The 12665-nt window shown below is 38.9% G+C and overlaps 1 protein-coding gene across 5 annotated transcripts in view; it reads right to left on the reverse strand.

Moving 5' to 3' along the window:
* The window catches only part of LOC123747665 (E3 ubiquitin-protein ligase TRIM32-like), a 335458-nt gene that overhangs the window by 30526 nt on the left and 292267 nt on the right, over positions 1-12665 (reverse strand). The window contains exon 2 of one of the 5 annotated variants that reach the window (XM_069337360.1): positions 1778-1846. The exons of the other annotated variants lie outside the window; for them this stretch is intronic. Coding sequence (XP_069193461.1) covers positions 1778-1783 — 6 coding nt within the window. The 5' untranslated portion in view covers positions 1784-1846. The remainder of the gene's footprint in view (positions 1-1777; positions 1847-12665) is intronic. 5 annotated transcript variants of the gene reach the window in all.

The following is a 12665-nucleotide window of genomic DNA, read 5'->3' on the forward strand; positions in this document are numbered from 1 at the left end:
TACGAATTCCTGTTCTAAAGTGACCTCCCCATTTTTAATCCTTTTGTACCAAGCTCTCTTTTTACCTATAAGGTTCTTCAAATTCTTTGTTATCCACAAATCCACATCGATTGGATATATATTGAATCCACATCGAAATCCCCATTTACATCACCTATCGCTGGGTACATGTCTCGCTCCAAGACCGGCCCCCACCCCATACCCAAGACTTTCCAATCAATTTGACCCAAAAAATTTCTTAGGCTATTAAAATCAGCTTTTCGAAAATCTGGCACTTTAACAGAATTTTTCTCCTACAGGTCTATTCCATTCTATGCTAAATCTGATTTCTTTGTGATCACTGTTCCCTAGCTCACTCCCTATTTGCTTGAGGTTATCTTGAGATGATTTCGGGGCTTTTTTTAGTGTCCCCGCGGCCCGGTCCTCGACCAGGCCTCTACCCTCAGGAAGCAGCCCGTGACAGCTGACTAACTCCCAGGTACCTATTTACTGCTAGGTTACAGGGGCATTCAGGGTGAAAGAAACTTTGCCCATTTGTTTCTGCCTCGTGCGGGAATCGAACCCGCGCCACAGAATTACGAGTCCTGCGCGCTATCCACCAGGCTACGAGGCCCTGCAGAGGCCCTGCAGAGGCCCTACGAGGCCCTGCTGAACAGCTATAATATGTATCTGGTGAAAACTGGACGTAAATCAAGTTTCCGTTCGTTTGCTTTTACACTTGGGACACAGTTATTAGCAAAGTTTGGCAAAGATGTTTCTGGCACACAAAGACCCATCATGAACCCAGTGTTGCAGCATGCTGCTACACCCAGGCTCGCTCACATTGAGGGCTTTCAAGCACACAGACTAAAACATATGCCACCAGCTGGAAAGCGTGCAATAGGCCAACGTGATTGCTTAGTTTGTAGAACAATAAAAGAGATCAGAAACGTAAACTTGTGCAAACATGGTGTGAAGCGTGTGCAGTCCCATTGTGTGCTGTCAACTGCTTCAACAACTACCACTCTCTCCAAGAATTCTAAATGTGCAATAATAGTGCAAAAACCTGTAAATAGTGTGTGCATGTGTGTAAATATAATAATGAACAATGTGAATACATATTATATTGGCATAATGGGAAAATATTTTTGTGCGCATCTGTATACTCAATGTATGCAACATTTATTACCACTGAACATGAAGTAACATTATATGCAACACAATTAGTGAATAATATTTGTGATAAAATGTCTAGACACTGTAAATAATGCAGCAAAAACAAATTTGTGGCAATTCTGACTGCTTGAGGACTGCGCGCAATGCCTCTGGGATGCACCTTGCATGAGCAAGCATGCAGGGTGTGACGTCATCGCTCATATTGTCGGCTCATTTATGTCATTTGTATGTACGATTAATTTTTTCTCTCTCTCTTGTGGTCAGGGAACACAAATTAACAGTTTAGGAAGATTTTTTTTTATTTTTTGTTATGCGCCTGTGGGTGACAAGGGGCAAACAGCCCTTAGCAACACAAGGGTTAATACACTCAACATCATTGGGTAATGCCAATATTATTAATACACTCACCATCACAGGGTAATGCCAATATGATTAATACACTCACCATCACTGGGTAATGATTATAATTAATACACTCGTCATCACTGGTAAATGACAACACCAACATTAATACACTAGTTAATGAAAATATCTTGATTAATATACTCACAATCACTGGATATTGACATCAACATGATAAACACACACACTGGTAGTACAGCAAGAATGAAATTGTCCTTACCATCATTAATGGGCAAAAGTTGTTTGCTATTGTCCTGGGTAGCTGAGCAGAGACTTGGAGCAGTATTACCTATTAAGGCAAAATAAAACAAATTTAAGGTTTCTATGACTAAATTTTTCCCACCAAAACATAGTAAATGTTTAGAAAAATTAAATAATTTTTTTAGGTATTGTGCTTTGAGCAAAAGTAAGGAGGGTGACCAGGAGTAAGGAGGGTGGGGCAGGAGTAAGGAGGGTGGGCAGGAGTAAGGAGGGGTGGGCAGGAGTAAGCAGGGTGGGCAGGAGTAAGGAGGGTGGGCAGGAATAAGGAGGGTGGGCAGGAATAAGGAGGATGGGGAGGAGTAAGGAGGGTGGGCAGGAGTAAGGAGGGGTGGGCAGGAGTAAGGAGGGTGGGCAGGAGTAAGGAGGGTGGGCAGGAGTAAGGAGGGTGGGCAGGAGTAAGGAGGGTGGGCAGGAATAAGGAGGATGGGCAGGAGTAAGGAGGGTGGGGCAGGAGTAAGGAGGGGTGGGCAGGAGTAAGGAGGGGTGGGCAGGAGTAAGGAGGATGGGCAGGAGTAAGGAGGGTGGGCAGGAGTAAGGAGGGTGGCCAGGAGTAAGGAGGGTGGGCAGGAGTAAGGAGGGTGGGCAGGAATAAGGAGGATGGGCAGGAGTAAGGAGGGTGGGGCAGGAGTAAGGAGGGGTGGGCAGGAGTAAGGAGGGTGGGCAGGAGTAAGAAGGGTGGGCAGGAGTAAGGAGGGTGGGTAGGAGTAAGAAGGAGTGGGCAGGAATAAGAAGGGTGGGCAGGAGTAAGGAGGGGTGGGCAGGAAAGGGGAAGAGGGTATGGGCAGGTTCTCGGCTGCCTCCCCTCCCTCTCTAACAGCCAACTGCACCCAAGATTAACCATGTAATGTATCAATTATACAATGTATGTATGTGATGCAACTATATAACCTGAGCTTGTAAAAGCACCTTTATCACCTTCAGTGATTAAGTGCTAAATTGCACACTAATTTCTCTATCAGTTATCTCACCCTGTCAGAGTAAAAGAGATAAATGTATGTGAATGCATGTGTGTGTATATATGTATATGTACATATATGTGTGTGTGTGTGTATGTATATATATGTGTATAAAGTATATATGGAAGCTGATCAGAATTACATTTCACCTTTGTAAATGTACATTAATGACACTAAGTAAAAGACACATCGAACACTTTATGTAGGGCATACGTAAATCTGTGTATCTATGTATTTACGTATGTAGGTTAGCTTAGCATTTTAAAAGCATCGAATCACCTTCTGTGGTTGATTGTTCAATAAACCCTTGAACTATATGTTTAACACATCTCTAACCCTGTCCATGGAGGACAGAAGAAAATGTATATATGCTGGTTAGCATTGTAAATGTGTGGCCACGTCTGTGGTAGAAAAAATAATAATAATAAAAAAAAAAGCCTACGTAATACAAACCACGTGCATTAACCCTAAAGCTGCTACAGCCTGGGCTGTAAAAGCTGGGGCTGGGCAAAAAATATTTGAATTATGTGAAAATTAATATTAAATGTTAAACAAATCTCCAACTTATTGGCATAAGCATCATGAAAGTTTCATTCCAATATGTTCAGAAATGTATTTAAGACAATTTTTTTTTGAAAAGGAGAACAGCTCCTATTAACTGGAAATGAGGGATAATGCAGTAATAAAGAGATGCAAGCACTTGTCCAATGTACAAAGAAGAATAGTAGCAAGAAGTGTCCACAAAGTGGATATGCAGCTGGTGTCTGTATAGCATTGCTGAGTAATACATAATAATACCAATAATAATGAGTATGTTATCATGCTCTATATTGTTAAATATAAAAATGCATTGCCTAATGTTAATATCTGTTACTTTCACCAATGTCCATTTTTTTTTCTCCTTTGTTTATTATCTTATTTTGTTGTAACCTCTACATCCTGGAGAGTGCATACTATGCACCCCTAGCTATGTCAAGATAGAATGATATTGGTCACCAAATGAATCAGTCACAACTGGCAGAACTTAGGACTTCGAATTTTTTATTACTGAGTTTTTCACAGATTTCAAATTCTATTTTCTTTGTCTCTTTAGACGGTTTTGATGATTAGGGACCCGATTAGGGCTTTATCACTTTTATAAAATATACATTTTTATCCCCCTAAATCATTACAATTTTCCCTATATTTAGTTTTTTGGGGAGTTATTTTTTCTTAACATCATTCCAATACATATTGACCTACAACTTTCACATATTCGAGTACGAGTGCCAAACAACGTTTATTAAAACATATAAGTAAATTAATGAATTAGAACTACCTTATTCATTGTCGATAACTTCAACTTCAATTATCTCTAAAACTTTGAGTCAGCTTAAAAAAATTCAGTTTCTGACCGATTCTCACCATTGTTACAAATAATGTGCACAGTTGTCTGTTCTACAATCCTATTAGAATGGATTTTTCACAAACCCTAAATGTTTGTAGTAATCAATTTTTTTTCTAAATTTGGCGCATAATTCAAATGCCACATTGACGATTATTTTTACAGTAAATTAAACTGAAAACATATATTCTAAATCTATGAAAATGAAGATCATATACTATACTGAGAGCATAATAACACCAAATGAACGATTGGTGATACAGTAGTTTATATTTTTGAAGCTGATCTCAAAATCTGAAGTTTTCAATATTCAATTTTATAATTATTTTTTATTTTCTTATTTTTCAAGTTATGTTTGTGATCATTTAGACAAAGTTACAAGATTTGCTAGTATGCACAAAAATTAGAAAGCATTAGAGAAAAATTTGAGAAATTGAACGTTGCCATCAGGTCCTGTCGTATATGTATGCCATGCACAGCTTAAGGGTTAATACAGAACTGTACTGTATAAAATGCATAAAACTTCAAAACTAACAATATTTCACTAATTATAACAATAATAATATTTTAAATAAAACAATTTGTAACAGTCAATATGTACATCAAATTTTCAGTATGCCTATAAAATAAGCACAGGTCATGTCAACGCATTGGACCTGGATGAGATGGCTGGCACCATGTGCTTCTCCTCTTCCTGGGGTAAAAACGTCGGACTCGCGTGTGAAGGATTTTCATGATAAATTTGAACAATTTTTACTGTTTGAACACATTTAATCTGTCAAGATGTCTCAGAGCAGCATTCATGGTATTGAAGGTATAAAACAAAAGAGAAAACATTTGTCAATTGATCAGAAAGTTGACTTGATAGAGAAAGCAGAGCGTGGATACTCTGTCACTCAACTCGCCCAAGAATTCAACATCGGTAAAGCTACAATTTGTGATATAAAAAAGCAGAAGGATAATATTAAGAAATTCTTTGCTCAAACTCATGCAATAGGCAACAGGAAAACAATGAAACCTGCTAAGTATATGGATTTAGACTCATCTGTATTTAAATGGTTTACACAGCATCGTGCAAAAGGAATTCCTGTTTGAGTTTATTCTATTAGAAATGCAGCTGAAAGACTTGCTGTAAAGTTAAACATAGACAATTTCAAGGCTTGTATTGAATAAGTATGTCGATTTAGAGAGAGGTATGGCATCATTAACAAGAAAAATTGTGGCGATGCATTAAGTGCAGATGTTGGAAGTGCTAATGCATATAAGCATAAACTTTTTCAGCACATTATATCTAATAATCTAAGCTGGTTTTAAGTGTACAATGCAGATAAAACAGGCTTTAACTGGAAATGCCTTCAAAGAAACACCTTGGCCTTCAGGCTTGAGAAGAGTATTCCTGGTTGCAAGGTAAAGAAGGAAAGAATTTCAGCATTATTGTGCTGTAACGCAGATGGCAGTCACCGAACAAAGTACGCAATTGTTGGGAAATCTGCCAACCTCAGAGCATTGAAAAACTGTATGAACACACTACCTGTCATCTACTACAACACAAAAAGTGCCTGGTTCACACAGATTACTTTTGAGGATTGGTTCCAGAATCACTTTTGTAAAGAAGTAAAAAAGCAGCAGATCAATATGTGCAGAATTCATCCTGCTGAGGTAAAGGCAATGTTGTTGACTGACAATGCCCCAGCTCACCCCCATTGCTAAATAAACATCGCCTGATGGCAAAATAACATGTATGGCTTTACCACCAAACACTACATCTGTAATACAGCCTATGGATTAGGGGTTATCTATGCTCTCAAAGGCTTTATAAAAGAGCTATGAATTCAGATATTATGGAAGTTCTGCTTTCTGAGGAAGACGAGATGCCTAATAAGGATACGAAGGCTAGTAGAACACTAGAAAATTTCAAGAAATATTCAATTAAAGATGCAATTTACAACTAGGCCAAGGCATGGAGCGAGTTGAAGGTCACTACATTAAAGAATGCATGGAATAAAATTCTGAGTCTGGTACCTGGTTAGAATAAAGACGAAGATGACTATGATTTTGAGGGCTTTGATAATGCGATTTTTGAGACATTCAGAGATGCAGGTGAGGAAGATTTGCAACTTTCTGATGTGAATGAGTGGTTAGATAATGATACTGATGATCCAGGTTATGGTGAATTAACTGATAATGAGATTATCCAGTGTGTTACTGGTAATAATGATGAGGATGTGACAGAGGAAGATGACAGTACAGTATCCACTCAATTTAACGGCCTCTTTTATACCGATCTGCCGGTATTAACGACCGGTTTGGGAGCCCAGTATCTGGAGCCTGCTATACCGGTCTGCGGTCGATATTACCGACAGTTGGTATTGGGTTTGTTGTGGCATCCGCGTCCCCTTACATGGCGACCAGGCCGCCACCGACCTGGATCGTCCAGAGTCATATATTACATCTTAATTTTCTTTTAAAATGATTCACTTTAATGAAGAAAATTGTAAATTATTATTAATAAAATATTTTGAAACAGTTTTTATTAAGCAAAAGTCTTTGTTTTCTTATTAAATACCTTTTATAGTATGTATAGGCACTAGGTATTTTTTTTCCCACGGACCTAGTATGTACTCCGCCGGGCCATGTGTTCCCATTGTTTACCGTGAACTCGCGCGGCAAGCTTCAATTGTGAAGGATATTACTGTACTGTAATTGTGATCTTTTTAATTTACAAAATGCCAAAAGTTACCCAAAGGAAGCGCCTGACGGTTGCACAGAAGCTGGAGTTAATTAAGAAACTTGATAAAGGATATTCTCATGCACGAGCAGCAGCAGAGTTTAACATCAGGAAAAGTACAGTAAGTGACATCAAGAAACAGAAGGATACTCTATTAAAATATGTGAGCACAACAGAGTGTGCTACTTCTGGTGCTGCATGTTTGAGAAAAACAGTAAAGTCTGGTCAGTATCCACAATTGGATGCTGCAGTGTATAAGTGGTTTATTCAGCACCGCACAATTGGCATGGCAATAAGATTTGAAGAGCTTAAAGTTGCAGCAAGTAAACTTGCCATTCAATTAGGTATAAAAGATTTCAGTGCAAGTGATGGGTGGGTTGGAAGATTTAAGGCTCGGCATAACATTTCAAACACCAAAAAAATTTCTGGCGAGGCGTCAAGTGCTGATCCCACTAATGTTGATTCATTCAAGGCTAAATTAAACGAGTACATTGTCAGTAATAATTTAAGCAAATATCAAGTATATAATGCTGACGAGACTGGGTTTATGTGGCGAGCTGTACCAAGTACATCCTTAACCAGTAGGATGCAGGAAAATATTCCTGGACGAAAGATAAGCAAGGAACGGCTCTCAGTCTTGCTCTGTGCTAATGCTGATGCCTCTCACAGGACAAAATGTGCCGTGGTAGGCAAGTCTAAAAATCCTCGAGCCTTAAAAAATATAATGCAGGCATTACCTGAAATATATTACAATTCTAAGAAATCATGGTTTAATCAAATAATATTTACGGACTGGTTTGAAAACCACTTTTGCAAAGAAGTCAGAGAATTCCAGATCAACAAATGTGGAATAAAGGCCAGTGAGGTTAAGGCATTGTTGCTGCTAGATAATGCCCCCGCTCATCCCATTAGCAAGTTAATTTCAAGGGATGGCAGAATAAAATGCATGGCACTTCCACCAAACACAACATCCTTGATCCAGCCCATGGACCAAGGTGTTATCCTTGCTGCTAAATGTATGTACCAAACAGCAATGCTTGAAGATGTTTTAGTTGTTTTACCTAGCGAGGAAGATGAATTGACAGGAAAGGATACAAGGGCTCAAAGAACACTAGAAAATCTAAAAAAGTACACAATCAGGGAAGCAATATTCCACTGGGCTAGGCTTTGGAATAAAGTGAAAGAAACCACACTAACAAATTCATGGAAGAAACTGTTAACAGAGAGGCCTAGATGTGAAGCAGCAGTATCTGATAGTGAATTCGAAGGTTTTGAAAATGAAGCCAATGATTTTGAAGGGTTTGAAGAAACGATCCGAACAATGTTGCTCCAAGCTGGTCAGGGTGTACAAGTGAATGATATCAATGAATGGTTAGAAAATGATTACGATCCTGGTTATGAATTGTTAACTGAAGAACAGATTGCGCAAAGTGTTCTCGGAAATGACTCTGATGACTCTGATGATGACTCGGACGATGTTGGTGAGGCTCTGCCTAGAGGTGTCGGATATCAGAAAAGATTGGAACAAGTTGAGGAACTCATTGAATATTCAATAAAAAGTAAACATGAGGTTATTGGAAATTTTTATGTACACCTTACAGCCTTAAAGCAATGTCTCAAAATGTTAGCCAGAGAAAATCAGATTCAGACAAAAATAGATAAATTCATGATTTCAACGGTTCGTGAAAAATCTTCGTCGACAAGCGATGCTGCACCCGTCGATGCTGAATTACCATCGACAAGTCGTGGAACATCTGCCAGCAATGAATGCTCTACAAGCCATGCTGCACCCGCCGATGCTGAATTCCCATCGACAAGTCGTGGAACATCCGCCAGCAACGAATGCTCTACAAGCCATGTTGCACCCGCCGATGCTGAATTCCCACCAACAAGTCGTGACAAGTCATCCACTAACGATATAAAATATGATTGAAAGGCATATAAATTAGTGTAAAAAGTGTTGATAGAGTACAGTATTGTAAGTGTTAATGATTAATTAAGCCTAGACAAAAAGATACTGTACAGTGTAAATATACAGTAGAAATAATTGTCAATAGTGAAGTAGAATTAGAACTCATGTGAATTAGTAGTAAGGCTAGCTGTTGTGTGAAGTGAGTGCCTGAAAATAAGTGTACTGTACATACAGTATGTACCCTGTATACAATATAAACAATATAAAACAAGCGCTGCAGAGGATGACGTAATCATCAAAGCTTCGTAATCTTCAGCTTCATTAAAAGTAAGTCAATTTACCAATTTTATTATAGTATTACAAGATATTAATTGTTTTTTTTCAACAAAAGCTACATATTAGTCTCTGCAAATGTATATTCTATCGTCAGCAGAGAAAAGGTGAGCTAAAAATATTTCGTCTTGGCTAGCTCTCAGTGACAAGGCTCAATCGCCATTGTTATGGCATGGCCGCCACAGCCTGTGTTGTAACATTAAAAGTAAGTCAATTTACCAATTTTATTATAGTATTACAAGATATTAATTGTTTTTTTTCAACAAAAGCTACATATTAGTCTCTGCAAATGTATATTCTATCGTCAGCAGAGAAAAGGTGAGCTCAAAATATTTCGTCTTGGCTAGCTCTCAGTGACAAGGCTCGATCGCCATTGTTATGGCATGGCCGCCACAGCCTGTGTCGTAACATTAAAAATACATTACCTGCACTGTTCAGGGTAAATCAAAACACATCTCTAAAATTTTATTAAGACAATATTAACTCACTGATTGATACATGAAATATTTTTCAATACAAAGGAATGAATCAATTTTTTCCCACCCATCTGGACTTGATCAGAGCGTGTTCACACATCATCCATGCAGCAGCCAGCAACTGGCTTAATCGTCGGCCGTGCACTAAATTGGAATGCAATTACACAATGAACTTTATTTAATTTTAGTTATACAGTATAAAATATATCCTACCTGAATGTTACTTGAAAAATTACCCGACCCGACTTAACGTCGGAAATAACGGAGCTCCGTAATAACGACTAGGGCTCAGCCCCATATAGGCTGTTAAATTGAGTGGATACTGTTATCTATTCCATATGCTGCATCATTGCAAAAGGTTAATGATCTGCTTGATTTGGTTGCTGTAACTGATAATGAAGAGCTGACAGATTATTACCTGCACCTAAAGGACATGAAAGATATTATAATGAAGCACACAACAAAGAAACAATCTAAGATTCCAAAGTTTTTGGTATGATTTCACAGTAGGCCTACAGGACCAGCACCCAGCACTAGCAAGGACTCACATTCCGAGGATGCCCAGGCAACTGGACCAGCACAAGCAAGGACTCACCTTCCGAGGATGCCCAGGCAACTGGACCAGCACCAGCACTAGCAAAGACACACCTTCTGCTGATGCCCAGGCAACTGTACCAGCACCCAGCACTAGCAAGGACTCACCTTCCGAGGATGCCCAGGCAACTGGACCAGCACCCAGCACTAGCAAGGACTCACCTTCTGAGGGTGCCCAGGCCACTAGACCAGCACCCGGCACTAGCCATAACTTGGGAGTGTCAATTGAGCTGTACAGCACAGTTCTAATGACATTAAATGTACAAAGTGTAGTTTATATGATATAAGTGTACTGCAGTAGTGTGATTCTAGTGGTCTGTACTTTATGTACAGACTGTAGTGTATAATGTACATTTGTTAGAAAAGTTACTGTTCTTTAAACAATTTATATTCATGTGTGGCACTCTCAGGATATTAAGGCTAACAAAGTTTGCACTACAAAACTCAACTGGTAGGGTAAGTACAGTACTGTAACGTGCAATATCAATTTATTTCATTGCAATACAAATTCTTTATTATTTAAATTTTTCATAAGGCAAATGTGGACTGGCATATGCATTAATGTGATTGTATTTTTTTTTGGGGAGGGAGGGAAGGGGGTTGCTGGGGCCGAACGGATGGAATGAATTCCACACTGGAATGAATCGGCTATGCCCCATATAGTTCATTCAAGCGAGTACACACATTTAATTTCTACATTTACTGTCTACATTTAATGTCATCTAATTTCATGCATTTCTTTGATAAAGTGTTTACTCGTGTTCTTTATGATCTTGGTTATTTGAAACTGTTGGCCAAATTAACCTTAAATTATAGTATGTTACTCTATGTTCTGATATGTTCAAAGAAAATGTTATGAGGAATAGTTCACTTGCTTTTCTAAATTACACCTTGTATTTCCATTCTATAATTAATGTAAATAAACTACTGTACTGTTGATAGAACTACTGACTTCATATTGTAATAGTCTATGCTTGTCATTCTTAAGTATCACCTTCTTTGTATTCATTTTTTATTTTCCTTGAACATTCTCATTTTGTTAGCTTACTTCTCTAATAGTATTAAGTGCTTTATCCCGTCACAACTTTAACACTTTCGCCCGGGCATGACGCAGCATTGCGTCATCCGTTTACTGGTGGTAATTCCGGGGATGACGCAGCATTGCGTCATCCACTTTAAATAATCGCCAAAAATCAGGTTTTTATCCGATTTTTTTGGGACTGGTTTTAAAATGCACGCCGATGTCTTCCCATTTTTTTTTGTTGAGCCTCGTGGCCCTCAGGCGGCTTGGCACATGCCGTGGGCCCATTGTTTTCGCTCCACTGTTGTGACCAATGTCGCCTCCCCTCGCATCTCAAACGTGTGAACATTTTGGCTATTTTCCGTGGCTATATTTCTTACTGCGGCTTTAGAAACTATCTACGCTTACTCCACGATGGATAGTGATCATGAACAAAACCCTTCCAGGAAGAAAATTGCGAAAAAAAGGCTTGAAAAGGGCGGGAATTGGGAGTGTAGCTAGAAGGCGGCTGAGCACTCACTCCCGGCTAACGCGTGGCCCGTCTTCAACTCGTCGGTGGTTGGAGCGTGACCAGGTTTTTTATTTTATATGCTAATGTTCCTCTAGAGAATTCTATTGCGAACCCATTGAGACCAAAATGAAAGACCTAGGATAAAAATTGAGGTGACCAGAGTGAAAATAGTGAAAACATTCTATCGCGTTTGCACGCTCCTGGGTAACTCGTTCGCACTTTCTCTGTTTGCTGCGGGTAATTAGCCGGGCTTTTGGAGTTTGTATGCATTTAGTGCTGTAGAGAATTCTATTGCGAACACAATGATACCAAATTTAATCTCGTAGGACGAGAATTAAGGTGACAAAGTTGAAGAGAGTATACACTTTTCAGAATTTATGCGCACTCCCGTGACACCCTGGGTCCCATATCGCACAGTTGAGGGGTGGCGAGCGGGGTGCGCCAAAGTGTTAATTAGAAAAATTCTATATTATTATTAATTTTGCCCGAAACGCTTTGCATAATAGTGGCTTCATTAGTATGTGTAACTTCTGTTCCTTCAATTGAACAATATTCTTATGTTCTTTGTACACACAATCTTTTGAATAAATAATAATATTATTATTATTATTATTTACACAGAAAATTACACTAAAGTGATATACATCAATGAGAAAATTTCCTCGGGCTGTGAGATGATGCAAACCTGCAATGTTTGCATTACCTCACAGCCTCAGTGGATTGTTCATTGATGTATATCACCTTAGTGTGATTTTCTGTGTATCTGAAGTTGTGCATACAATGTTGAACTACAGTACTTTATCCTTCACCTGAGTGCTTGGGGTCTTACATAAAACTTGGACTGGCTTGAGGACTGTGATATCAGGATATCACAGACTTCCTGTGATATCAGTAGAAATCCGATTGTAAGAAAGTCAGTGGTGGTACAGTAG

Source organism: Procambarus clarkii, chromosome 37, assembly GCF_040958095.1.
Source record: "Procambarus clarkii isolate CNS0578487 chromosome 37, FALCON_Pclarkii_2.0, whole genome shotgun sequence".
NCBI lineage: Eukaryota > Metazoa > Arthropoda > Malacostraca > Decapoda > Cambaridae > Procambarus > Procambarus clarkii.